General features: G+C 34.5%; 4 protein-coding genes across 8 annotated transcripts; 2 read left to right on the forward strand and 2 right to left on the reverse strand.

The window, feature by feature from the left end:
* The first annotated feature begins 1,261 nt into the window (after positions 1-1,261).
* On the forward strand, positions 1,262-3,973 carry LOC109167227 (F-box/kelch-repeat protein At1g22040-like). 2 transcript variants are annotated; one of them, XM_019316218.1, is made up of 2 exons: positions 1,262-1,430; positions 2,325-3,973. In XM_019316218.1, exon 2 carries the CDS (start codon positions 2,349-2,351, stop codon positions 3,777-3,779), a length of 1,431 nt encoding a protein of 476 aa, XP_019171763.1. In that variant the 5' UTR covers positions 1,262-1,430; positions 2,325-2,348; the 3' UTR covers positions 3,780-3,973. The 2 variants fall into 2 exon arrangements, with proteins under 2 accessions (XP_019171763.1, XP_019171764.1); XM_019316219.1 differs by lacking the exon at positions 1,262-1,430 and adding an exon at positions 2,134-2,157.
* Positions 3,962-6,913, reverse strand: LOC109167228 (aminotransferase ALD1). The gene is made up of 10 exons (XM_019316220.1): positions 6,816-6,913; positions 6,510-6,535; positions 6,254-6,327; positions 5,981-6,097; positions 5,786-5,848; positions 5,550-5,654; positions 5,404-5,454; positions 5,000-5,320; positions 4,700-4,906; positions 3,962-4,611 (listed from the first exon to the last, which is right to left on the reverse strand). The coding sequence occupies exons 1-10, from the start codon at positions 6,869-6,871 to the stop codon at positions 4,318-4,320; spliced, it is 1,314 nt and encodes a 437-aa protein (XP_019171765.1). The 5' UTR covers positions 6,872-6,913; the 3' UTR covers positions 3,962-4,317.
* Positions 6,914-11,540: 4,627 nt separating this feature from the next.
* Positions 11,541-15,982, forward strand: LOC109167229 (protein RAE1). 3 transcript variants are annotated; one of them, XM_019316221.1, is made up of 12 exons: positions 11,541-11,728; positions 11,815-11,887; positions 12,013-12,099; positions 12,478-12,555; positions 12,644-12,834; positions 13,533-13,674; positions 13,942-14,022; positions 14,192-14,320; positions 14,640-14,717; positions 15,175-15,246; positions 15,384-15,464; positions 15,585-15,982. In XM_019316221.1, the coding sequence occupies exons 2-12, from the start codon at positions 11,831-11,833 to the stop codon at positions 15,633-15,635; spliced, it is 1,047 nt and encodes a 348-aa protein (XP_019171766.1). In that variant the 5' UTR covers positions 11,541-11,728; positions 11,815-11,830; the 3' UTR covers positions 15,636-15,982. The 3 variants fall into 3 exon arrangements, with proteins under 3 accessions (XP_019171766.1, XP_019171768.1, XP_019171767.1); XM_019316223.1 differs by having other exon boundaries at positions 11,826-11,887; XM_019316222.1 differs by having other exon boundaries at positions 11,541-11,725; positions 11,814-11,887.
* A 251-nt stretch (positions 15,983-16,233) lies between these two features.
* LOC109167188 (BRASSINOSTEROID INSENSITIVE 1-associated receptor kinase 1-like) lies at positions 16,234-20,778 on the reverse strand. Of its 2 annotated transcripts, none has more exons than XM_019316150.1 (11): positions 20,259-20,766; positions 19,737-19,869; positions 19,577-19,648; positions 19,345-19,488; positions 19,101-19,172; positions 18,920-18,991; positions 18,753-18,832; positions 18,518-18,649; positions 18,094-18,435; positions 17,018-17,412; positions 16,234-16,752 (listed from the first exon to the last, which is right to left on the reverse strand). In XM_019316150.1, the coding sequence occupies exons 1-11, from the start codon at positions 20,383-20,385 to the stop codon at positions 16,435-16,437; spliced, it is 1,887 nt and encodes a 628-aa protein (XP_019171695.1). In that variant the 5' UTR covers positions 20,386-20,766; the 3' UTR covers positions 16,234-16,434. The 2 variants fall into 2 exon arrangements, with proteins under 2 accessions (XP_019171695.1, XP_019171696.1); XM_019316151.1 differs by lacking the exon at positions 16,234-16,752 and adding an exon at positions 16,890-16,906 and having other exon boundaries at positions 16,955-17,412; positions 20,259-20,778.
* Between the last annotated feature and the right edge of the window lie 6,460 nt (positions 20,779-27,238).

The raw sequence follows: 27,238 nt of genomic DNA on the forward strand, positions 1-27,238 counted from the left end.
CAAATCCAAAAAGGCACAATAAAAAAAAAATAATAATAATAAAGCATTTTTAAAGTAATCGAATGAGTACATTTTATTAATTAATTTCTCATTCACTCATTATTTATTTTATGCATACAAAATATTGATTTTGTTCATCTTTTTTAGGAGAATCGAAACCAAAACAAATTGTACCATATAAAATTTTGTGCTACATAATGGCCACTTAAAATTCAATATTATTACTAAAAATTTCCAATAGATCTCTTGTACGCAAAATGTATGAGTGAGAACATATAGATTCTTCCGATTGATGGGATAACTTGCGATTTATCTTATCCAACGATTATTAGAGAAGAGTTATAAGCTTTTATAATTAATCTAATATAAAAAGTAATACATAATGTATGCGTGTTAGTGTGTGTATATATAATATTCGATTGTTATTGATAGTGGAAATTTATATTATATATTTGTCTAAGGCATGTTAATTATTGACGATTTATTATTAAAATATGATTAATTTAGAATAAGTTATAATTAATTAATTTACTTATCGTCGGCATTTATGGATGATTATCCGCCAAACGTGGCGTACGTGTTCAAACAAATCTTATTTGTCCTATATATTCTGAATTTATTTTATATTCTTTTTATTTATTTATTATTCCATATGGTCAATGTGAAGTCAAACTAACCTCTATATATATATAAATATAAATCACGAAGTGGTCCGAGTGTTTCTCTGTCCGGTTTACGGTCCAAGTCCACATTATTAGTCATTGAATGTTGTTTCAAGCTTCGATTATACTTTCCTTACCAAGCATGATAATATGTAATAGTTATACTTAAAGTTAATTGGACAATATGAAACAATTGGTAAATGAATTGTTAATTTTGTAATTATGTATTGGCTAAACTTCGTTCTTGTGTAATAGTTTACAAATCACATATGAAAGGTAAATTGTACTAGGTAAACTCGTTCGACAGATTCAACCAAAAGAGTATTGGCAAATTCGTGACTTTAAATACGAGAAATATGTTATGCCTACTTGGTTGCCCATTTTGGAGTCATTATGTCCATTGCTATTGGGAAGGCAATTTGTCGATTTATTTTGTTAACGAAAAATGTAATAAGACACTATTTTTGTAATTTTTGTAAGAATAAATTAGTTAGTTTTGAAGGTATTGTGACATTAAAAATAAATTGTAAGAAATAAATAATTTTCACACCATTTTTGTAAAAAGAAAAAAAAAATCTTTCATTTTCCAAATGTGATGAGTGGAGTTACTGCCATGACACCACGTTGGTAGTAACAGAACCGGAAATGTTGACATATCTCCTAGATTTCTCCTCCTGATTGTTCTCCTTTCGCAAGTCCGGCAGGACCCGTACCCGCAATAAGCTCTGGTTCTGAAAATTCCAACCCGGGTTCTTCGTTTCTAGCCGGGTAATCATCTCTATCTTTGTCTTTTTTGTCGTTTTTGTTTCGTGTTTTTGTAGTTCGAGACGATGAAGGGTAGCGATTTATCTTTATTATCTCTGTTTTTGTTTGATTTTTTGGGGATAGGATGATCGAATTAGAGTTAAAAACTGGGGGATTTCTCATTTAGGCTTTGATTTTACGGTAATATAGTGGAAAGCGGGGGGAATTGTGATTTTGATCATTAATCAGGTAGAAATTTCAGTGGAATTGCGGTTCATGATGGTGAAATGCAGGCGAACTGGTATATGTATGCATGTATGAATATAGCGGTCCTAGAATCATATGTGTAGAAACTGGGGAAATTGGAAGGAAAACGTTTGTTGTTTTTACCTTTCAGAATTTGTGATTATCCTCTGATTTAGAAGGCAAGGCTGAATGAATCAGATCATGAATGCATTGTTTTTTTGGGTGACGAGGGAAACCGCAGCTTTTACCCGAGAGTGTGCACCGGGTAAATCTCTCCTTGTGACCCTAGCCAGCAAAGGACCATATGGAATTAAACCAACCTAGTTTGCCCTGTCCGGTTCAAACCAAAAAAGTTAATAGGCGGCTCCCATTTGGAGTCGAACATGTAATCTTGTGGTTACCAAGTCAACAACCTGACCAACTTGGCTGGGTTGCCCCCATCAGGCATGCATTTTGTATGAGTACTTCATGTTTTGAAAATATTCAAGTGCAGTGCTTCTATTAGGTGATTTCATTTTGAAATTTTATCTGGCTTGACTAACTATTGGTAAGCTCTATCATTCCATAAATAAAATTTTTATCAGTTATCCTGATCAGAATGTGCTTTGGCAACACTATTGTATGGGAAGATTTTAATACAACTCATTGAGATGTGCTTTTTTCTTTTATCAGGGTTAAAGCTTAAAAGGAGTACGAATGGGTGGAGTGTTGAGTCTAAATAATCAAAAGTCAAGTACGAATGCAGCCAATGAGGTTTCACAGGGTGAAATGTGTAAAAGACAAAGGATATCGCCCTTTCTCTGGGAAGACAACCCACGGTTGATACCCAGCCTACCTGATGAGATATCGATCCAGATTCTTGCAAGAGTTCCGAGAAGTTTGTACTTAGTTGCAAAACTAGTATCACGCAGCTGGAGAGATGCTATTACGAGTTCTGAACTATACAGATTAAGAAAAGAACTTGGAACAACTGAAGAATGGCTCTACATACTGACTAAGATTAATGGTGATAATCTTTTATGGTATGCCTTAGATCCTCTTTCCAGGAAATGGCAGAGGTTGCCGCCAATGCCCAATGTTTCCGCCGAAGATGGATCTAGAAGAGGCTTCTCTGGTCTTCGAGTTTGGAACATGGTGGGTTCAACCATCATTGCGGATGCCATAAGGGGGTGGCTTGGAAGGAAAGATTCTCTTGATCAAATTCCTTTCTGTGGCTGTGCCATCGGAGCTGTTGATGGCTATCTCTATGTCCTGGGAGGATTTTGCAGAGCTTCAGCTATGAAATGTGTCTGGCGCTATGATCCAATGCTGAATACTTGGAGTGAAGTCAGTCCAATGTCCATTGGTAGAGCTTATTGCAAGACCGGTGTCTTAAATGGTAAGCTGTATGTAGTTGGAGGTGTTACTCGGGATCATGGTGGACTGACCCCTCTCCAGTCTGCAGAAGTCTTTGATCCTCATACTGGTGAATGGACTGAAGTGCCAAGCATGCCATTTTCTAAAGCTCAGATGGTACCAACTGCTTTTTTAGCTGATTTACTCAAGCCTATTGCAACTGGGATGACTTCTTATAGGGGGAAACTATATGTTCCTCAAAGTTTGTATTGCTGGCCTTTTTTTGTTGATGTTGGAGGGGAGGTATACGATCCCGAAACAAATATATGGGTTGAAATGCCAATGGGCATGGGAGAGGGTTGGCCTGCTAAACAAGCAGGAACGAAATTGAGTGTTATTGTTGATGGAGAATTGTATGCACTAGATCCTTCTACCTCACTAGACAGTGCTAGGATAAAAGTGTATGGTTATCAAGATGATACTTGGAAGTCTATTGAAGGAGATGTACCCATTCGGGACCTCACTGATTCAGAATCTCCATATCTACTTGCCGGATTTCTTGGAAAGCTCCATGTTATTACTAAAGATACAAACCATAATATCCTGGTCATGCAGGCTGATAGGCAAAACCAACCATTTCAATCTCCATCAACATCGTCATCTTCTCTGAGTACCTTGTCCCAAGAGTTTTGCGAACCAGTGTCAGAATCCGATGCAAATATTTGGAAAGTTATTGCCTCGATGAGCGGTGGATCAGCAGAGCTGGTTAGCTGTCAGATTCTTGATATGTAAATAAGCTATGAAACTAGTTTGCGTTTCCTTTTCTTCTGATTTCCTTCCCCGCTAGGGAAGTTGGAAGTAACAGTCCGTTTGAATTTTAAATCTTACTCACATAGCAGCAGTGAGTATTTTTCATATTTATTTAGAGTATTGTATACAAACTGTGTAACTGTGTGCATGTATAAGATGTGTCCTTTTTGAAGTCACTTCTCATCGGTAAGCAGCCCAAATACTTATCCTCTATATATAAAATATACTGAACATCTTATTTATCTGTCTTTACATTTCCATCTTTCTCTAAATGGCTTGTAAGGTGACATTTGTTGTTGGTGTCGAAATGGTGATACATACATGAAGAGTTTGTTCCTCATGTTTAAGTCTATGAAGGGGTTTGGACTACTTACTAGGTAGAGGTGGGATAGTTGTTGAAGTTTGTGTTCTGTTACGACTAAAAGTTTAATCTATTAGTCATGATACACTTTTATTCTTTAGTTTAATATCATAGTGAACAAAATAAATCTGAGATCTTCGATAGAATGATAGCTGCTGATCATGATAGAAGGCCCTTGAGCCTTTTTGATGCTTCGATGATGTTCTGTCTGTGTCCAAAAGCAGAAACTCTTATGTACTCTTCTCCACCAGGGCCAAAACCTGTTCCAGGAACTGTAAGTATGTGTGTCTTTTCAAGAATCTCGTTGAACACATCCCATGATCTTGAACCTGGAAAATGTACCCAAACATAGGGCGCATTTCTACCACCACAGACATTCAATCCCAATGAAGCGAAAGTGTCGACCAGAATATTTGCATTCTCCTTGTAGTAGTCGACCACTGATTTCACTTTCTGAAAAGAGTTTCAAGAAAAGAATCCTTTAGGAGTTGTGCTCTGAATTCTGATGTATGGTATATGATTTTGTTCTTAAGAAACTAACCTTGAATCCCTCTGTGCTTAGACAGGTTAGCCCGCCAGCCTGAACTACACTGGAAGCGCCATTGAAGCAGGTGCAGACAATACGGTTGAAATCATTTATAACGGGAGAGCCATCAGCGTAGGTGAGTTCATCAGGCACAACGCTCCAGCCAAGACGTACACCAGTGAAGCCTGCAAACTTGGAGAACGAAGAAACTTCTATGGCAACCTACAAGGTTTCAGTTTTCAGGTATGATTTCTGTATTCCTTTCTTACAATTATTCGAATGCAGTAGTGGCGAGGAACATTGTTATTATATTACCTTTCTGGCACCGGGAATTTCATATATTGATTTGGGACTCGAGTCTGAAATGTAAGCAGCATAGGCAGAGTCATAAACAATGATCGATCCATTTTCTCGGGCAAAGTCCACTAGTTGCTGCAACTGCTCCCTCGTGGCCGCATGGCCTGTGGGGTTGTTCGGGGAGCAGAAGAAGATAACATCTGTTCTTGGTGTTTTTGACAGATCTGGGAAGAAGTTATTCTGAGAGTTGCATTTCATATATTCAAGATTCTGATACCGCCCTGAATTGCCCTCGAGATCACCACTCTGGCCCAGTATTACACTTGAATCAATATAAGCCTGTATTCAAAACATCGATTTTCAGAAATGAAAACCCGAGAGAAGAAAAACTGAAGAATTGAAGTGAACGCCCGCAGTCTTACTGGAAAAGACGGGTCCTGGACAGCAACAGACACATCGGATCCCAGAAGCAGCTGTGTAGGGTGGAAACATGAGAAACTCAGAACTTTAAGAATTAAGCATGAAACTGCAAAACCATGAATTTAATGAAGAAAAATATGAAAAATACCTGAATTCTAGTAATGTCAGCTTGTGCACCATCTGATACAAACACCTCTGTATCTTTTACTCCCATGTCTTTGTAAAATGTTTCTGCAAGTGCTTTTCTTAATTCCTATAAAGAACAAGGTTTAGAATCTTATGAATCTCTCTCTCTCTCTCTCTCTCTCTCTCACACACACACACACACACACAAATGTATTCAATTCAGTGTATGTAACACTATTTGTAGAAAAATATATTCACCTTGTTTCCCTGTTCAAGCCCATATCCTCTATACCCCTCAGGAGTGGAAAGGCCAAGAGCATACTGCAAAATGGATTGTAAACTTTACACTACTAATACTATCGGCTATAATCATGTATATTATCAAAGAAACCATAAATTTAAAAAGAACCCAAAGAAAAAAAGAAAAAGAAAAAGAAAAAGGTAAAAGCTTACAGTAGCCATGCTTAAAGTTACAGGTGAAGGTATGGGCTCTGTTGTGTCTCCAATCCCAAGCCTTATAACCTTCGCATTTGGATACTTGTTTATGTGTTGAAGCTCCCGTTCATATATCTACACAAACATATTGCATGCAACAACTTAATTATTGGATTTCTATAAGGTAGAGCATTATATGTCTGCATTTTGTACTAAATACAACTATATATATATATATATACACACACACAAAAACATGAATGTATATAGTCATATAGAATAGAAACACGCCTCAGGAAATAGATAATTAGTTCGTAGCTTTTCCAGGTTTGCATTCCGAGCTACTTTGGTGCGATAACCAGTCACTGCAACCATATAGAAACACACATTTAATCATATCGGTCCAATTATATTTAAAATATCATCAGATCAACTAAACTTTTCTTCACTCAACTACGATGAGACCATCCAGGCCAACATTTTTTTTTTTTTCACAACTTTCATCAACCTAGATTAATTAATGTCAATAATGACACATCGTACGTACCAAAGCTTTCCTTCTGCACTTTGAAACTGCAAAACAGCACGCAGCGACCATGTTAGAAAAACATGAGATTAGGCAAAAATTTTAATTTCACACAATGCAAAAATATGATCAATTACTAATTAATTGCATGTATCATTCTTCTCCTCAACCCCAAGAACCCCCACACCCGGCCTATAAAGTATTTGGGAGGATATAAATTACTATAACTCAAATACTCAATGACTCAGCAGACATGACCAAATGCTGAGTGTGTACAAGGAATCTGTCCACTTTAAACATATAACTGTATGTAATCATAATAATTACCTGGGAGGACTCATCATGGGCTCCTTGAGAATCATGTGTAGTTGAGCCATGATCATGGGTTTGTTCAGATTAGAGCTAGTATAGGATGATGAGTTTATTTGCAGGAATAATGGAGGGATGATATGATGAAGAGATTTATATATATAGCAGCAAAGGAGGGTGTTTTTCGACTCAAAAAGTTTGGTCGTCTCTCGATCGTCGTCTTACATGCAGACAAAGACGTCGTCGTATTACGTGCATGCATGGTGTTTAATTTTTCCTCTCTCGTGGGGTCCCCAGGCCAGATAATGCAACATATACTCGGGTGGAATTAAACGGTTCAAACTTCAAACCTTTCCTCACCATATGTCGGAGCTGAGGTTGATTGGTTGAGGACTGAGGAGCTCAGATTCAGACCGCCGACAGGTCAGTTCAAAGCTACCTACCTAAGTTTAATTTGGTCCAATTATATTATATCTAGAAATCTAGAATTTATATAGAGACTAGATCGAAACCATCGCATCAAAACTCAAGGCACATGTGTGTAAGCTAGGGTGTATTTAAGATCAAGAAAAATGAGATTAAAATGATTATATTAGAGTTAGAGTATCAGTAGTTGGGACGGTCTGTCCTAATACAATCTCATCACATAAACTCTTTAATTTTAAGAATATTGAGGGAGTAGTTTATTTATCTATCTATTGCTTAATAAGGTAATTCAAAAGAAGTCAAAAATAAATTAGAGATATCTAGACTTTCAAAAAAAATAAAAAATTAGAGATATCTAGAGTGAGAATCACTGGCTCCGGTATTATAGATAATCTGAATTGAGATCAAAATCTCAATTTTGAGTTATCTTTTATGATAGAATTAGAGGATCTTGACTTATAAGTATATTATATTATCCCTTAATCTTTGAAAGTATATTTAGAAACTATAATAAATTTTGGTTTAAAAAAAAAAAAAAAAAAAAAAAAAAAAAAGAAAGAAAACGACCTAATACATACCCACCTCCTTGTTTTCCTCATATTTTCACCACATAGCAACACTGCAACACATGTCCTCTCACTTCGTGGAAATTAAGAGGTTCATATATATATTCTCCCAATATTTGAATTTTATTATAAATAGGGAAAATAACACTTTTTACCCCTGAGTTATATACTTATAGCACTTTTTTCCCCTCAATTATTTAGGTAAGCACATTAGCCCCCTCAATTATTCTAAAAGTGGTGCTTTTTCATCTCTGATATATTAAATTGACATTTATACCCTTAAAGTAACCATTTTATTTATTTTACTACTCCAAATTATATTGCGTATACGTAGGGATGACCACGGTTCGGTTTGAATTGAACCGGATACTAAAGCAATCGAATTAATAGTTTCTGATTATAATTCAGATCTAGAACCCAATATTTAAATGTCAATTTATTAAAATTATGTATAAAAAAAATTGAATCTTGAACCGTGAACGGGCGGTTACGATCCGATTCGCGATTTTGAACCGTCTTTATTTTAAAATTTTATTTTTTATTTTAAAATAGTCTAAATTCAACAATAAATGTATTTTATTTTTTCAGTTCGGAACATGAACCGTCCGTTCCGGTTCACGATTTTAATAAACTTTAAATATCGAATTTCGATTCTAAATTGTAATTGGAATATTTCGGTTTGGTTGCTATAGTGTTTGTTTGGTTTGAACCAAATTATGGTCATAATTTGTTGGAGAAAAAAAATAAATCAAATATTTAGTTTAAGGGTAAATATGTCTATTTAACATTTCAGGGGAAAAAACAACCACTTCAATAATTTAGGGGGAAAATATGCTATAGGTATATAACTCAGGGGGAAAAAGTGTCATTTTCCCTTATAAATAAATAAATAGTATATATTAAAAAAAAAAAAAAAAAAAAAAAAGAGTTTACACCAGTGCCATGCCCTACACGACTAAGTTCTCCAAAAATTGGAATATAATATCGACCACTCTGACTAGTACCGGTAATATTTATCGAGAAGTGCTTTTGCAAATAACACAAAAAATAGTCCAAATAAAACTCATGTATTTTTAGTTGAAAACCCTCAATTAGGTGGTAAAATAAAAAATAAAAAATTGTATCAGTTTATCAGTACATAAGTGTATAAAAATTAGAGCTTGCAAATATCATGACTAGGTCTGAAGTAATAAAACTATATATATCATATATGCATGCATTCTCTAGGTTGCACAGTATGCGTATGTACTATAGTTCTGATGAAGATTAAAACACAAAATTATTGACAGTGCAATGAGAAGTTAGGAGGAAATTGTTGTGAGATTCGGATAAGGTTTTTGGTATGAAATTTTGTGGAAGTGTTGGATGAATATAATAATGGCTGTGGAAGCTAATAGTACACTGTGGAATTTCAATAGAAAAATAATGAATCGGAAAAAAACATTATCAATTATTTTGTTTAATTCGTCTCCTATCTAGCGTCTTGTGTCGTTTACTAGTTATTATAAGGAACATAATTTACTCAGAGCACACTTTCGGATACTTAAATGTGTCTGATGAGAATGTGAGAATCAACATAAATAGACACAATTTACTACACGAATACTCGCAGGCTAGAGTATATTGTAAACATTATTGTGTATCTGAAATATTAAATTAAATGCAAAAGTAGTAGTATGCATTACTTTATTGTGGAATTTGACTTGTTTTGGCACAATTATTAAAGAATAGGGCAGATACATTGTAATGGCGATGCCATATCATAAAGAATTTGAATAGCGAAAAGTCAAAGACAATACTTTAGATAATAAAGACTAGAGCAGATCTAGCTCATGGTTATATCTCAATCAATATGTTATAAGTCCATTAAGAGATAATCCAACATTTAAATATGAACATTATTGCAAAGAAATCAAATATCTATTTTTAACTCGATAATTCTAGTTATTCCTACTTGTATTAGGTTTTGGAAAACCAAACTCTGGTCAACCTCATAGTTTCCATGCAACTTACCATAGAATTCCATATTCGGAACACCATTGCCATTAAAAGTACAATTACAGCACGTTTGGTTCGCTGAAAAATATTTGAAGGGAAATGGAATTCAAATTCCATGGAAAACAAATTACCAGGAAAATAGATTACATTGTTTGGTTAGTGGAAAAGAAATTACTGGAAATATGAATTCTATTGTTCGGTTGGGTTTGGAATGGTAAAGAATTATGAATATAAAGACCAATATGCCCTTCACAATAATTTATACATGTGTAGTTAATAAATTTTGATGAGGGCAAAATAGTCTAATATTACTATATTTTCTTCCCAACTCATTTGGAAAACAAAATACAATGTTTAGATAGGATTTTCTTTTCCTTCACCTTTGGGAAGTCAAATTCCCATGGAAAAGATTTTCCATCCAACCAAATTAAACAAGGTAAAACAACATTTTCCTACATTTCATAGAAAATATTTTCCATGGAATTTGATTTCCATCCAACCAAACACCCCTTTACAAATCATCTTCAAACTTTCAATGTAATTGTTGATCAATCATCGTCGTCGTTAGAGTCAATACAAAATTAGAAAACCCTATAGCACGTCATTGGACCAACCACACTTTTGAATGACTACTGAATTATATAACATTTAAAATTTCTGAATAATATTTAATATTTTCGATACCAATTTTGAAAATAAATTTTGACTTAAAAAGGGACAAAATCATCACTACTTTTAAACAACTCCGACCATGATAATGAAAATTTTCATTTTCAAGTATTTAATTGGTAAAACTTTTGACAAACCAAATGGGAAATGGAAGCTAGACAAACATTTTTAAGTCAAGAAATATTATTGTTATCAAACCAATCAGGCAAGACTATTGGCAATTCATGTTTCATTTTGGTTGGTTTTGAATCTTTTGATAAATTAACTTGTGTGCAACTACTTCATATATATTTATGTCTCAAATTCCATAAAATAATAATCCGTACTATGTTATGTCCATAATGGACAAATTAATAGTTAGGCTAATAATTTTTTAATATAAAAAATGAATTATTATTAGTCAACTATTTAGCTTACATGTGAGGCAATTATAGGTCTTATTAGTCAATGCAAGAATCTTCCAAGAAATTTGTGAAACGTTCGTAATTCCTACCCTTTCCCACAAGAAGATAAGAGAGTTACATAGTTTTCTAATTTTTTTGAGAATTTTATATTGTCAAATATATAGGTATTACTTCCTTATCACATGGAGTATAAGGCGGATTTCATCGATATTGCATATTCGGATAATGATTATAAATTTTTTCGTAAATTAAAATATGTATTAATTTTATGAGCATTATTTGTTGTGCTAATCACATAGTAGTAGTGTTAAGTTTTTTTTTTTTTTTTTTTTTTTTGGTTTATTTTTTGTGGATTTATGCATTATAAATGATTAGTCGGAAATTGTAGAAATCAAGGTAGGAGAGTGGATTTAAATTGTGAACATTCAGTATATAAATTGTGTATCTTGATCCAGGTCTATCTTGTAAGGTGGACCCGGGTCCATGGCATAACTGCCCGGATAGAAGTGGGTAGGCCCATCAATTGTTTCAGAAGCCTGTTTGTAAACTTTTGCAGGCCCATATGCTACTACTAATAGCCCAAAACTGAAAGCCCAGCCCACAATTATTGTCCTCTTGGGCCGAAGTTGATGCCCGGGTCAGGGCTTCCTTCGGAAGAGCAGCTTCGCAATTGCCGCTTTTAGGAGGCGCGTAGCGTTCGAAAGACGCTTGGCATACGGTTAAATATACAAATCTTCAATTCTCAGAAGCTCCGGTATCCCGTCAATGCATCTTCTTTCAATCTCTGTCCCCGCGAATATACTATGAACATTTTAAGGGTTTAATCAAAATCTAGGGTTTATTAATCAAGGCGCAACTATTCTCTCTGGTACATTTTAATGTCACGATTTATGCAAATGCAGTTTGAGATTTTATATTCTGTTTACGAAATGATTTCTGTTTAACTTGTTTCAGCTCGTAATCAGCTTCAATGTCGGCATTTGGCGCGGCTACTGCGGCGAATCCAAATCCTAATAAGTCTACTGAGGTATGAATTTAATGAACTGTTTATATATGATATTTTTTTCTGTCATTTGTTGTGATTGAAAAAGGTTTGTTGTTGTTGTTGTTGTTGTTGTAAATTTGTCTAACTTTTGGCTATGGTAAATAAAGGTCGCACAACCTCCCAGTGACTCAGTATCAAGCCTCTGTTTCAGCCCCAAGGCAAATTTCTTAGTGGCTACTTCATGGGATAATCAGGTTAGTTTGTTTTCTTCATTAAAAAATTTCCAATAAATCTATGTGGTGATACTATGTCTGACCATTGAGTGATGCTAATCAAGAATATTGGGATGGTACATTTAGTGAAATTCAATCATCTAGAGAATGTGAGATGTAGGATAGGATAGAGGTTTGGAATATTTTGTTCAGTGGCTTTACATGAGAAGTTTATCTACTCATTTTAATTCATTATGCATCTATGAAGTCAGCTATAATTCCTACTCCGGAATGCTTTCATGTGTGACTTGCGGAATTTGTTAGTTATTAATGAATGATGTACTTGTTTGACCCTAAACCCGCAATAATTCCCTGTGCTTGAAGGGTGATGTGAGGACTAATTTGCATGGAATTCCTTAGGTACGTTGTTGGGAAGTAATGCGAAGTGGAACCAATATCGGCACAGTCCCCAAGGCATCTATATCTCATGACCAACCGGTAACAAATCTATTATCATACTTTTAGAATTTTTGTTTCATTGAGTTTCACTTTTTGGTTAACTGCTATTTTATGTAAATTTTGGAAGGTTTTATGCTCTACATGGAAGGATGATGGGGCCACTGTCTTTTCTGGAGGTTGTGACAAGCAAGTAAAGATGTGGCCACTGTCTGGTGGTCAACCTGTAACTGTTGGCATGCATGATGCTCCTGTGAAAGAAGTTGCTTGGATTCAAGAGATGAACCTCTTAGTCACAGGAAGCTGGGATAAAACCCTGAGGTAAGCAATAGCTTTCTCTTTTAGATCAAAATGTTTATGGTGCTTCAAAGGGGCTGAAGGATTGAAATTGTTAAGAGTCCCACATTGAAAAAATAAGAGAGAATATATGGGTTTGTAAGGCCATGAGTTAGACTAGCAAATTGGTTGAATTCAATCTTTTAGTGTTGTTTGGCCCATGTGCATTATAGCCCAATTGAGTAACCCTAGCCTAATCTTAGTTTATAACAGAAATGATCAGTTCTAAAGTCAGTTTTTGTCATATGTATTGTTCTGTTTGAATTAAGTGACAAATTTATAACCCAAAGAAAACAATATTTGGGTAAATTATGTTTGTAACTTGTCAAAGTAGTACTTTCAGACTTGTAGTTTAGTATTTATTTATTTATTTATTTCTATTATCTTTATCTAATCACGTGAATAACTTTCTCTTTTCCTGATTTTGTTGCTTTAGTTAAACTATCCTGGCATCTTATGAATTGATTGGATATTGCAGTATTCCTTCAAGCCAATACATAATTTAATCTTATAATATGTTCTTGTATTTGGAGTTTTCCAGTTTTTGTGTATTGTTACATACTTACATCGGATTTTACCCCTTCATCTTGTTGAAAATGCCTTTCATTGTCACATAATAAAATGAAAGCTTTTAGTGCTTGATTCAAGGGTGGCAATCCAATTGATGTAATCTTCTTTTCCAGGTATTGGGATCTTAGGCAACCGAATCCAGCACACGTCCAACAGCTTCCCGAGCGCTGCTATGCGCTAACTGTGAAGCATCCTTTAATGGTTGCTGGAACTGCTGATAGAAATCTTATAGTCTTTAATTTGCAAAATCCTCAGGTATTTCCTTATTTGTGCAAATAATTAATTATATTATTAATTAACTGTGAAACATCCTTTCATGGATTTACCTCTTTGTCTCGGAATGTTGCAACAATAGAGATTGTCATGTTTTTCACATTATGTCCACTTTTTCCTTGAGCTGCTACTAAGATTTTTCTAAAATGCTTACTGATTTGCATTTGCTTAAAGCTTCCTTTATGTTTCATTGCCAATTTAATGATTTATTTTGTGGAGACAATGACTTCCAAAATACTAATATTACAGACTGAGTTCAAGAGGATCATGTCACCTCTAAAGTACCAGACAAGGTGCTTGGCTGCCTTCCCTGATCAACAAGGTTTCCTGGTGAGTTTTAACTCTGCATATAACTTATTTTTATAGTCTACTAGTTTAATTCTATATTGAAGTTGATGTGTACCATTTATGTTCTGCAATGTTATTTTCTATCTTCTTCCCCATACAAGTCTCTCTGAGTCAGTCCATTATGATAATATGTTTTGCATTATTTCTTTAGGTTGGCTCAATTGAAGGAAGGGTAGGCGTACACCACATTGATGATGCACAGCAAAGTAAAAACTTTACTTTCAAATGCCACAGAGAGAACAATGACATTTACTCTGTCAACTCTCTGAATTTCCATCCTGTAAGATGTTTTTCAGTTTTTGTTCACTTTTTGGATAGGAGGCTATGCATGCATAGTTTGCTACTTGTGTGAAGGAAAATAGATCTTACTTTTTGCTGTAATATATAAATCATGGAGATGTGGTGTTACGCATGTGTTAATGCAAGTGGCTTGAAGTACAGTAGTAGTAGTATTTCTTATGTTGTGTCATCCTCCTTAGCTTAAACACCAAACACAAAATATAGACAATACAGTTTATGTTGTAGGTTCCTATACTTTTGAACTTGACTTTGTGCTAAACAACTTACTTTCTTTGTTGTTTGATGTTCCCCAATTACAGATGCATGGCACTTTTGCTACTTCTGGATCTGATGGGGCCTTCAACTTTTGGGATAAAGACAGCAAACAGAGGCTCAAGGTATCTTGACAGCTTTTAACAGTTAATTTTTATGAATTTAAAATCTCAAAAGATTTCATTAAGGGTACAAGTGTATGTTGAAAGAATGAGAGACACAGTAACCTAAAAACTTATATACACCAACTGCAGATACATTGAATTACATTAAAGGCCAAGAGTCACGAAGGCCTCATAGCAGACCTAATTATCTTCCTTGCTTTCTTGTCTCAACTGATAAGAAAGGAAAAAAGCGGAGTATTTTACAAAATTATATACATTCAAGACCACGAGTACAAAAACTTGTACCCTAGGTTTAAATTTAAAGAGAAGGAAAGCATAAGTGTATATTGTTGTAAGAATGAAAGAACTACACAAGTAACAAAATTCTATATATTTAACATGAGTAAATGTATTTAACACTTGGGGTACAAAATCCTTCACATTATTATTTTCTTCACATGTATATTATATTGTATAGGCAATGCAACGCTGCAGTCAGCCTATTCCTTGCAGCGCTTTCAACAACGATGGCTCAATATTTGCATACGCGGTACATCACTCCTCTTTCCCTCTTGCGTATTGTGAGTTGGATATAAATAATGGGATATGATATGATAGCCCACTACTAAGCTTTGATTCTCTGTATGGATTTGTTCACAAAGCTTTCATCACTATCTTTGCTTACAGGTCTGCTACGATTGGAGCAAGGGTGCAGAGAATCATAATCCAGCAACTGCAAAGACCTGCATTTTCCTGCACTTGCCACCGGTATACAATTGTTAAAATTTTTGAATTAAAAATTCCAACATATTTGTCTTCTGAGAATTGTCCACCTGTCCTGTCTACCTGCGACTAAGAACATAGTGCCTGTGATGCTGCTTTATGCAGGAAAATGAGGTCAAAGGAAAACCAAGAATCGCAACAGGCAGTAGAAAATGAAGAGAAACCCTCCTGTCTGGTCCTTGTCATATTTGTGGATAGAAGGCCATTTGCTGCTTTGTACATGGAGGCATTCTGGTTTTGAAATTCATACATCATTCTGTTGAGAATAGCTGCCATACAATTGTCCATTGGTGAAGTGTTGTTCTATGTCTGGATCTCTCTCATCTTTTGTGCCATTGGAGAAAAACGCAAGCTCCCCCACCCCCCTGCCCCCTTGAACTCTTGTATTTTAGCACTTTTGTTGTATGACAATAGACGTGTAGTGTTTGTCTAGATCATGAAACAACACTTCTATCTTTGTTATGTTACTGCAAATCTATGCAATGCGCCACAGTTTCTGTTCATATTTGAATGTTCTAGTTTTCTACTGCTAATAATGTGATGTTTGTAGGTTTTTTTTTTTTTTTTAATTATTTTTGTAACGAGAGAAACTCGCAGTCACTACCTGAGATTATAGAAGTGTGAAAAATAAGTTTATTGTTTAATAACTTGACTATGGCAGGACAAATTAAAAAAAAAAAAAATCCAAGTACATTGGTAGATGGGTGTTCCCACAGCCATTCCTGCCATGGTTCTACTACCCCCTTCAAACCTGTAATGTAATGTTCAGCAGCAGCCTATGGACATTGTGATGCCATCAAAATTCCTAAGACATGAAACAACTCTGAAGAGAGCAAATGCAAAGAAAAGAAAAGAAAATATGCACAAAGACGACAGCGCGTATGAATTACAATTACAAAAGTAAAAACTTTCCATAATCCAGTCCTATATGTGAAGAATGGGTGAAAGAGAAAGATCATCTTGGGCCAGATAACTCATCTGGGCGAAGATTTGAAGTGGAATCAGCAATAATCCAATCAGTGTTAGGGTGGTGCATGTGGTTTATGTCTGATCGGAACATTTCCTCCTCCTGCCACTCTTCCCACCTCTCTGCAAGCCCATCACCTTCAAGCATTCTCACAACATCCGACATCTTTGGACGTTCCCCGGGGGAACTCTGCGTGCACAGCAGAGCTACCTGAATCAGCTGCTCCACCTCTTCTTCAATATAATTACCCTGAAGATCTCCATCAACCAATGTTTCGTACTTCTTCTCCTTTAGAAGCCCCTTAACCTGTCATGGTTAACATTTAACAATCGATGTTAAGTTACACAACCCCCTTAACTTGTTTCGTATTTCAACAAGTGAAATTTTCTTCCACTTCAAGTCCGTTCTATACTTCTATGGCATGTTGCAATTTGGTTCGATACTTCTTATATTCTGGATGCTTACGTAATTTCCTCCAATAACATAAGTTTGTTTAAGTTTGAAAGACATCAAACAAGGGGACTGAAATAGCCTAGTAAAAGGGTGGTATCGAATGTTGGAAAATGCTTACCCAATCAAGTAACATGACATCATCATCATTGGCAAGACGAGCAAGATCGAAGGCTCTCTGCCCAGTTATGAGCTCGAGAAGCATAACTCCATAACCAAAAACATCAGTTTTCTCTGAAGATTTTCCAGTTGATAGATATTCCGGCGCTATATGCCCAATTGTACCACGTACAGCAGTCGTGACATGAGTATCCTTGTAGTCCATAAGTTTCGCAAGTCCAAAATCTCCAACAACTGCCTCAAACTCCTCGTCCAACAAAATATTAGCAGCTTTGACATCACGGTGAATGATCTTAGGATCACAGTGGTCATGCAAATAAGCAAGGCCTCTAGCAGATCCCAGAGCAATACACTTCCTTATCGGCCAATCAAGTGGGGGCTGTGAGTCAGATCGCTCTACAAGAGTGAATAATTAGGGTGAGCTTACCGGATATTAAGCAAAAGTGGGAAAGGTTTTGAAAGTTTAACTCGAACTAAATTCAAACATCAATTATTTATAATATTCATATTATAAATACAAAATTAAATTTATGACACACGAATAAAAATCCAATGAAATCAGACACCATGAGTGCCATTATCCATCTTTTCTATTTTGGTTTTTAGACGTTAGGGGGCATTTTGGTCAAGTTCTCCCATGTTCCATTTCGCCTATTTTTGCATACACTTGCCAAAGAGCACTTTCTCAACAATAGTGTGCAAAGCATAGACCCGATTTCTATTAGCTTCCAACATCGAGGACTTATTTGTTATTTTTTGTCAGACCACGAGGTGTCCTGAGCAGACCCTAACTGTAGGAGGCACCTTTAAGCCCGTACCATACTCGACTAATCCCCGTTCGCACCGGGCCGGCCCAATTAAGGGGTAAAGTGCTGGCCAGATTGGTTTTTCCATACGAGAGGGGGTTCGAACTCCCAACCTCTCTTAAAGGGCAAGAGTGCACGGCCATTCACGCCAACCAAGCTGGTTATTGACTTATTTTGCAAGCCAAATCAAGATATAGAAAAAAAAAAAAAAAAGTTATGCAGCCTGCATATTAACTGCAGAAAGAAGGGCGTTTGCAAACCCAAAAAATACCTCTTAAACGAGATGCAACACTTCCATTCGCCATATAAGGATAAACGAGCAGCCGCTCAGTTGGCGTCATGCAAAAGCCACGCAAACGGAGAAGATTTCTATGCACAGCCATACTAATCATTTCAACCTCTGTCTGGAACTGTAACTCCCCACCTTGAGTACGTTCCTCCTTCAGTCTTTTAACAGCAACTAACGAGCCATCAGCTAACCGCCCTTTGTAAACTTTACCAAATCCACCTCTACCCAGTATATTTTTATTGCTAAAATTGTCGGTAGCAACTTGTAGTTCACGCAAAGAAAACTTCTTGAGCTGTCCAAGATGCACTTCAGGGTCCTCCTCAGCTGAAAACAAAATTATAGATGAGAATGCTTCTAAGTACAATGAAATCTTTGAAGTTGATGCCATTAATGTAAACAAACTAACCGGGAACATCAAAGAAATGGTCTTGTGGTTTCCTTCTCCTCCACCAAGCAAGCATAATTGCGGGAGCAGCAAACAGTAGAGCTGCACCCGCAGCAACCCCTCCAGCAATGGCCCCAGTCGCACTGTTGCCCACTGCAAGATTCATTGAAACCAAATTTATATGTTAATCCACTTGGAAATTCGGGGTAGCGGAAAGAGTTGTAATTTTTTTTAAAAAAAAAAGACTTCCACAAACCTGGAGAAGAAGGGGGTGTTGGAGAAAGTGGAGGAGGAGGAGAAACCGGAGGAGTTTGCAGTTCTGGATTATTGGCAAAACTAAAGCATAGCCACTTAGGAATCAAGATTTCACCCACGAATATATCAAGAAAATATTGCAATTGAAAGAAACTACTTGAGACAAACCTGATAGGAGTAAATAGTGAAAAGGAACCATTGACTGGAGTTGGTCCTCGTAGATGGTTGTTTGACAGATCACTGTATTTGCATGAGAATGAGTATTCGTTCCCATCAAAGAAGAAAACAACAACAACAATTATAATAATAATAATGGAGATTTTGAAAAAACAATCAATTTTATACTTACAGAACTTGCAGTGTAGTAACTGTGGTTAAAGACATGGGAATAAGACCAGTCAAACTGTTGTTGTTGAGCCTCCTTCAAATTACCCCCAAAACATAAAGAAATTTTAAAAACAAAAAAATTAGGTTCCCCAAAATAGCAGAAAGTATAGGGCAGAGCCAGCTACTAGATGCACATTTCTCTCTTCAATAGATGAAAATTTAACCATATAAAAATGTAAGGTAGGAGGAAGTGTAACTCCTCGTACAGGAAGCGAAGTTTTTGGAGCTTGCCCAAAGTGTCGGGGATAGGACCACTCAAGGTGTTCAGGTAGAGATCCAAACTAACTAAATTAGTTAAGTTCCCAAGCTCAGTAGGAACTCTTCCACTTATATTATTGCTATATAGTTCCCTGAAAAACATGAAATTGGTCCTGTCAATTAAGTTGCTGAGCATGTGATATACGAAAAACTGAAAAAGGGGACAAAAAAAGAACGTACAAGTACTGCAAATTTGGAAGCTGACCAAGCTGTGGAACCAGTTGACCCGTCAAATTTGCATTTCCCAGATCCCTAAAAGTAAACATAACCATGAGTGTCTATGAACAACCCAGTAACACAAAAACGAGAAAAAAAAAACATGGTCTTTAAAACAGCTTACACTCTAGTAACACTATTGTCACTGTTGCACGTAACATGAAACCATGTGCAGGGATTAACAAGGGTTGGATCCCAACTCTGTAGAACATTGTTAGGATCCGCCAAATTGGTCTTCAAAGCATTCAATGCATCACCTGTCTTGCATAAATGGCCCAATCATCAGTTGATATCTTGTAGCCACACATGAGCAAATTATAAATTTCCAACTTTATAACTACACAACCAGTTCTTGTCTTTCCAATTTCCAACCTTTCCCAATCCATTTGCTAGTTCAAGAATTAACAAATAGGATACAGTTTTCCTACTTCCTCACAGCATTACTACAAATACCCAAGTAAAGATCAGATTTTGACCAATTTGCAAGAGCTGGAGCAAATAGGAGATGGAGTAGTAATCACACTACCAATTACAAGATACTCGAATTGAATAAGCTAGGAAATCCGAAATCGATACGAAAGTGAAGAACCCATAAATCATGCTCAAATCATTACTGAGAAAACGAAAAGATTCCAAAAGAACAGACCTTCAGAGTTACCAGAGACTAGTGACAATTGAAGAAACGGCAACAAGAAGCATAGAAGAGCAGCAGAAGCAGAAACCCAGATCACGGGCACCCTCCGATCCATGATTACCAACTTATTCTTCTTCATCACCACCGCCTAAAAGCTAAGACTTCCCTTCTTCAGCATCGTGCAGCTAGCTTTTCAGCTCAAAAGAAAAGAACAAAAAAAGTCAAAGCGCAACCGGAAGCCCTAATTTTGAAGGAGTAAAATCGAGAATCTGAGGAGTAAAACTGAAGCAAAAAGGGACAAAAGCGGTCTTGGCTCAGCAGCAAAAGAAGAAGAGCTCAGAAATGGAGATTTTGTTAGAAGATGAACTGAACTCCCTTTTTTCTTTCACTTTCCGGGAGAATTGAGGATTCCAAAAAGCAGAAAGAGAGAGAAAGAGAGGAGAGGTGATTTTGAAGAAAAATTCAACGGTCTACGAGAGAAACGTCGTTGCAGATGACGGGGGAATTGCCACTCGGGCTTGGAGTTGGGGTGAGCTTCTCTATTCTCTATTCTCTATTCTCTAATCTCTAGTCAATGCTTTACCTTTCACTCCTACCCAGTTGTCTTTTCTACTCTTCAGATGTTGACTGTCAATTTTTCTATTTTACAATTTCCTTATTAATGTTTTTTTAGTAGTATCATCTCGATTACAATGTAGTATCTACTTATCAGTGTTGTAAAAATCGCGTCTAGGCACTAGGCGGTCGGCCTCTTAGGCACCCTAGACGCTCTAGGCAGTCCACAGGCGACTAGAGGGTACCTAACGATTTTTTCAACATTGCTAGTTATACATACTTGAAGTTCTAATTTGTGACCTCCTATTTGAAAATGTTGTTCGACTACAAGATCTTTAGCCCTTATTAATATTTTTTTTAATAACGAGGGAAGTTTCTTGTTGCTTTTTGAAAATTTGTTCTTAAGTAATAATTTACAAACATTACATGAAATTTAAACTGTATTAAAAAGATGATATGCGAAGGGCTAGACTGAAATGGTGATTAATTATGTTACTGTTTACATATTACTACTACTCTCGTATCAAATTGAATAATATATCACATCTTAATTAAAAATTTAAACTAATAGTAAAACCGTAAATTTATTATTTTATACTTTATGTGTCTCATTTTATTTGTTATGTTTACTATTTATTGTTCAAATGAATTCTTTATAAAAAAAAACTTATTTTCGTATTATTTTAAATTGAAATTTTGGTACTTAATAATAGTTTTAATGTAATTCTAAATATATAAAAAATTTATATACTAAAACTAGACTTAATATTATAACAAATTAAATTGTAAATAACTTCAGTTAAATCTCTTTAATTGAATCAGACACATATAAACTTAAAGTTATATTTATATACACAAATATAATATAATTTTATACATTATATACATGGTTAGATGATGATGAGTGTTGACTAAATTATATTGTAGATCATGATCTAAATTGTAAGATAAACCACTAATATAGTATTATAGGCTCATTTTTAGTATACTTTAAATTTAATTTTAGATAGTACACTAAAACTTAATTTACTAAAAATAATATAAAGTACACCAAAAATAAATTTTTAGGTGCATTGCAATGTAAATATGAGGGTGCCAGTTTTGAACATAGTTTAATTTGGTTATTGTTATTCGAGGTTTCCCTTCGTCATCTCCCAAAAAAAAAAAAAAAAAGAAAAAAAAACAATCATTTTCATGGTCATTTATTAACAACTAAATCAAAAAATAGTGAACCAAACAGTCCTTAATGTTAAAATGAGTCAAAGACGCACGGCCGCATGTGGGCCACAGCTGCAAGACGAGACAATCAAACGGTTTTCATGCGTGCCACTATTTGGTATGTACTAGTCACACATGTTTCATTTATTATTGTTTTAAACTTTACTACATATACTATACAATTTTTATCTATTTATGTTTAAACTTTTAAAATTTACATATAAGAAGTTTATGGAACTATACATCATTGAATATGATCATACGTGTGTGGAACCATCTCACAGATCCCTACCCGTTACGTGTGTGGAACCATCTCACAGATCCCTACCCGTCGAGACGGGTAGGCTTGGGTAATGTAAAAGTATTATGTTTTCTCATATAAGTAACAAACACTTTATTCTTAATTAGTATTACATTTGTTAGTATAAGTATTGCATTTGCATCTTGACATAATCCGTCTTACGGACAAAGATCCATGAGACAATCTCACACAAGTTTTAGAGATACTTTCAGTAAATAAGCAAATAAAAAATTATAATTTGTATTGGTACAAAAACATTATGCAAATAACATGTATATATAGGAAGAATTTGAGTAATTAGCATTCACGATATATTTGAATGTTACTGGCCCTATTACATTGTTGTATCTGTTCATATACTTTTTCAACGTATTGAAACACAAAGAACCAATAACGCCTCCACTGAGGCTCAAACTCATAACCTTTCAAATGGAAGTCCAACCCGGGTACCATTAGACCACATAGTCCTGGTAACTTTAAAACTATAATTCACACTTAAATATGAAATAAATGAATGGAAAACAATTTAAGTATGAAAAAATCAATCTGGCTAGCACTTTGCCCTTTAATTGAGCTGGCCTGGTGCGAATGAGGATTAATATGAGTATGATACGGGTTTAAAGGTGCATCTTATAATTAGGGCCTACTCAAAACACCTCATGGCCACCAAAAAAAAATAAAAATGAAATAACAGAAGATGTTATAAAATCGTCATATTAGATTACCAGTTTAAAAATTAGAGTTAAATATTATAACACCTGACGGGAATTTAATCACCCCTAGTTAACTTTAGAAGACTGCAAAATGAAAGAGGTTACACACCAGTAAATATTACGGAGTACTATTTTGAAAGATTGTAATTTTGGAACAAGTATTAATCATAAGATTTTGGTCATGCGAAAGATCCTTGGTCAAATGGTAGAGGTAGACAAAGTAAAATAGCATACCACACAGCTCCCATCAAAATATAATGCAAATAGAACTTGATCAACCCAGTTGATACCACTAGCAGATCTTGATCACTTCTACTATTCTAACAATTTTGGTCAGTTCTACTGTTTCAACATATATTTAGTTAATCATACAAATGGAAGATCCTTGGTCAATTATGTTGTTCCAATATATGATCCATGCATTATTATAGATGGCAATGATGTTGTGAAAATGAAAATGTTTTTGCTAATAAGATAACTATCAATGTCTAAATGACCATTATTATACACAACTTACTTAAGTGATTATAACTAATAAAAAAAAGGCAGTTTCATACATACATCATATTCATTGTAGCTTATTACATTGGATTTGTATGTGTTTTGCATGATATGATGGGATGACAAACATTATTGAACATTGGTTGGCCTTTAGTGTCACACATATACACTCATGTGAGCATGAAAACATATTTTTTATTTGTTTTAATGTAATTTGATGTCTTAATTATGTCTAATTGTCTGCAAACGAGCAGACCAACTAGGATGCACCTCTAGATTGTTAATGCAACGCTAGAAAAAAAAAAATATATATATTTTGCACCTAATTTTTTTTGTTAGTGCGGAAATATTTTGTCAATGATCTTATGATCTAATAGCATAGAGTGACTCTCCAAAATAAAAGATCATGAATTTGATCCTCACTAGGGGTGTACTAAAAAAATGTAAAATATTTTCGTACTAACAAAAAAAAAATTAATTAGGTGCAAAATATTTTTTTTAAAAGGGAAAATTATTATTTGACAGTGCTGGATCGTGAGAAAAGGGAACAGAATTATAAGCTTAAAAAAAGCTGTTTGTTTTAGTGTCTGACTTTCAATACTCAAGGGATAATAAAGTTAATTTGTTTTTTTTTTTTTTATTGACCAAAGTAAAAGAAATTCAAAGTAAAAAAGAGGAATAATGGAAATGTACCGTAATAATTGTCAATGTTGTGAGGTGTCAATCTTTGACTACAAAAAATGGAGTGTTAGGCTGAAGTTGCGTGGCTGCGCTGCTGCCATTAACAACTAACCTCGTAGCTTTAATGTGACACGACTTTTGTGAATTTAATAATAATTCGATTTCATGTTAATTACTTCGCAAAATTTATTATAATGATTGGATATTGAGAATTTATTACTAAAACATTAAAATAAAATCAATTTTGAAATCAACTCATCTTGTATGGAGAAAAGGCAACAAATATATTTTGATTGAAACAAATTGTAAGAAGGTGGTTAAATATCTCATAGATTGAGACGAGGAGTGTAGAAGAGGGTTGAGACAATAACTAGTAAAAATTCACAACACATTGGCAATGAATATAATAGAGCAACTAATAAATTGAACAATGAATAATCTTGCATAATAGAGAAATACGCTACTTAAAAATCTTCGGATTAATCTTAAGAATCTCGAAAGAAGAGGAGATGGGTGTAGCCTAAAGCAATATTGATTCTATCATGAGGAATTGAGATCTTCTTGACTTGCAATGATAAGTCTGTAACTGTTATTCGAGTATGCTCTCCGAGTGGAGGCAGCCTTGTAGTCATAGCCAACAAAGAAACACAAGGAGTAAATCCGTCTATGTTGCCAAATAACTTAAATCAAGAAAGTTAAAAATGCAGCTCTCACATGAAATCAAACTTGAATTCATATTTTGTTTTTTCTTATATGAAAGAGTTAATGCACATTATGCGAGATAATACTCCGTATTACATTATGTTGAAATTACAAATTGCCAAGTAACAACACAATGAAAAATATTTGATGAATATTAAGCAAATAATTATAATTTTTAAGTTTTATAACATAATATATAATATAATAAGCACTAAATTTGAGTGTGCTGTGTGTATATATTCTATACTAAATACTATATATTAAACCAAAATAAATAAATAAATAAATAAATAAATAATCCATAGTTTCCTTGTTTCCTTATTGGGCCAATGCCCTAACAAAAATAGGAGTAATTGGGCCTAGATGTTTATGAAGCCCGTAATACTTCAATCTTGACCTTATAGTTTGTTGGGCTAAATGTCTAAAATCACCTGAAGACAGTTCATATGAGAATATGGGCAAATTATGCTGTGCATCCGTTGCACCATGCATGGTGCATAGTGCATACGGATGCAAAAACGACGTCATTTTATTTAAAACGCGCGTCTCACTTAAGAAAAAAAAAAAACAGTTTCGATTCCCAGCAACAACATTATATTGTGCATAATTTGAACTATAAATCCAAAATCAATGAACTAAAATTCCAGAATCGATGAACTAAAATTTCAGAATCTATGAACTAAAATTTTAGAATGAATGAACTAAAATTCCATAATGAATGTACTAAATATCCATAATGAATAAACTAAATATCCAGCATGAATGCAAAACAATCAGTTTCGGTTCACGTCTAAATATCCATAATCAATGAACTAAAATTTCAGAATCTATGAACTAAAATTCCAGAATCCATGAACTAAAATTCCAGAATAAATGAACAACATAATGCTGTTGAGGGGAATCGAAACTGATTTTTTTTTTTTTAAGTGAGATGCGCCGACGTCGTTTTTGCATCCGTATGCACCATGCATGGTGCATACGGATGCACAGTATAACGATATGAGAATATGAGACAGTTCAAACAATCAAGACATTAATAACAATTACGACATATATAATTAATTTTTTTTTGAGTACTACTAACTTTATTACAACGTTATTATTGAGAAACTTAAAATGTTATTATCTCTCTATTTATATACATATTTTTTTTTCCTATCATCTTAGTAAAGCGAGAAGTTAAATTTAAAAAATAAATAAAATTATATACTATTTTAAAATACTCTTTATAAATACTTTAACATAAGATATAATACTATAAAAAAACATAATACGATGTCTCGAGATACGTAAAAAATTTCAACTAAGGTATCCCCAAATAAGCTAAGGGATTTGGCGTTGGACCACATAGATAAGGTAGCTAGATGTGTAGGGCAAAAGCATGGAGTTTTTCCAACAAAGGAATAATGGATGGAGAGAAAGGAATGGGGAGCCATGCTTCTATATATTGTCCAAATATAATGTAGCCATGAATGTACGTTAGGTGTATGCAAGCTAAGCAATATAGTGGACAAGTGGGGTGGTTGTTTATTATATTTATTTTTTACTTGTGATCAAAATAATGTTTCAACTAAGTTAAAATCACGCAATTTCACCGTTAAAAGTATATTTGATTATTCAATTATTATGTCTACCTCTTCCTTTTTTTCATAGACAAACAATAATGAGCCACTTGAATAAGGTTTTGAAATTAGTATCATTTAATAAACTTGGAAATGAACCAATAAAGTAGACTTAATTATTAAGATTGGAACATTTCATCTAAAGCAATTTATATTGCATTTGATTTGCACTAAATCAATTAGAGCTCAATTATTATGTAATTGACAGGCCGGATAAAGATGACTTCTCAACTACCCAAGAAAAAAAAACAAGCAGAAAATTTGAACATTTAAAGGAATCACTGAGTGAATAAAGTATAATTTTCGTACATAAAGATCACGTACGAGTTGAATTATTAATGTTAATACTCTTTCAATCAAATCCACATTGCACATATATACTCAGATTTGAGGAAAAAGATTTGTTAAAAATGACTATTTAATCTATTACTAGTCTCTAATTTATTGGATATGCATGATTGATTAATTAGTTGGTGATGAATGGAAGGCAATTAGCTTTCCCATGTGATTAGTTTGCTTCCTTGGTGTTTGATAGTGTCTAGATATTTGATCATTGTAATTAATGGAAGGCAATTGTTTGTACACGGTGTGAAGTCTGCATTGTGATCTTAGCTACACTAACAAAGGATCACAAAGAAGTACTATAGCCTAGGTTGTTTATAACTGATCGCTTCAAACCGAGAAGATCAATAAATTGTG

Source organism: Ipomoea nil, unplaced genomic scaffold, assembly GCF_001879475.1.
Source record: "Ipomoea nil cultivar Tokyo-kokei standard unplaced genomic scaffold, Asagao_1.1 scaffold3147, whole genome shotgun sequence".
Classification (NCBI taxonomy): Eukaryota; Viridiplantae; Streptophyta; class Magnoliopsida; order Solanales; family Convolvulaceae; genus Ipomoea; species Ipomoea nil.

Coding starts and splice junctions, on each gene's coding strand:
- LOC109167227 (XM_019316218.1), top strand. CDS start 2,349: ATGGGTGGAGTGTTGAGTCTAAATAATCAAAAGTCAAGTACGAATGCA.
- LOC109167228 (XM_019316220.1), bottom strand. CDS start 6,871: ATGATCATGGCTCAACTACACATGATTCTCAAGGAGCCCATGATGAGT. Junction 5,849..5,980: donor TAACTTTAAGCATGGCTACT/GTAAGCTTTTAC, acceptor TCCATTTTGCAG/TATGCTCTTGGCCTTTCCAC. Junction 4,907..4,999: donor AAATTCCCGGTGCCAGAAAG/GTAATATAATAA, acceptor GAAACCTTGTAG/GTTGCCATAGAAGTTTCTTC.
- LOC109167229 (XM_019316221.1), top strand. CDS start 11,831: ATGTCGGCATTTGGCGCGGCTACTGCGGCGAATCCAAATCCTAATAAG. Junction 12,100..12,477: donor CTACTTCATGGGATAATCAG/GTTAGTTTGTTT, acceptor GGAATTCCTTAG/GTACGTTGTTGGGAAGTAAT. Junction 12,835..13,532: donor AGCTGGGATAAAACCCTGAG/GTAAGCAATAGC, acceptor CTTCTTTTCCAG/GTATTGGGATCTTAGGCAAC.
- LOC109167188 (XM_019316150.1), bottom strand. CDS start 20,385: ATGAAGAAGAATAAGTTGGTAATCATGGATCGGAGGGTGCCCGTGATC. Junction 19,649..19,736: donor GACAATAGTGTTACTAGAGT/GTAAGCTGTTTT, acceptor GTTTACTTTTAG/GGATCTGGGAAATGCAAATT. Junction 16,753..17,017: donor ATGTCATGTTACTTGATTGG/GTAAGCATTTTC, acceptor TAACCATGACAG/GTTAAGGGGCTTCTAAAGGA.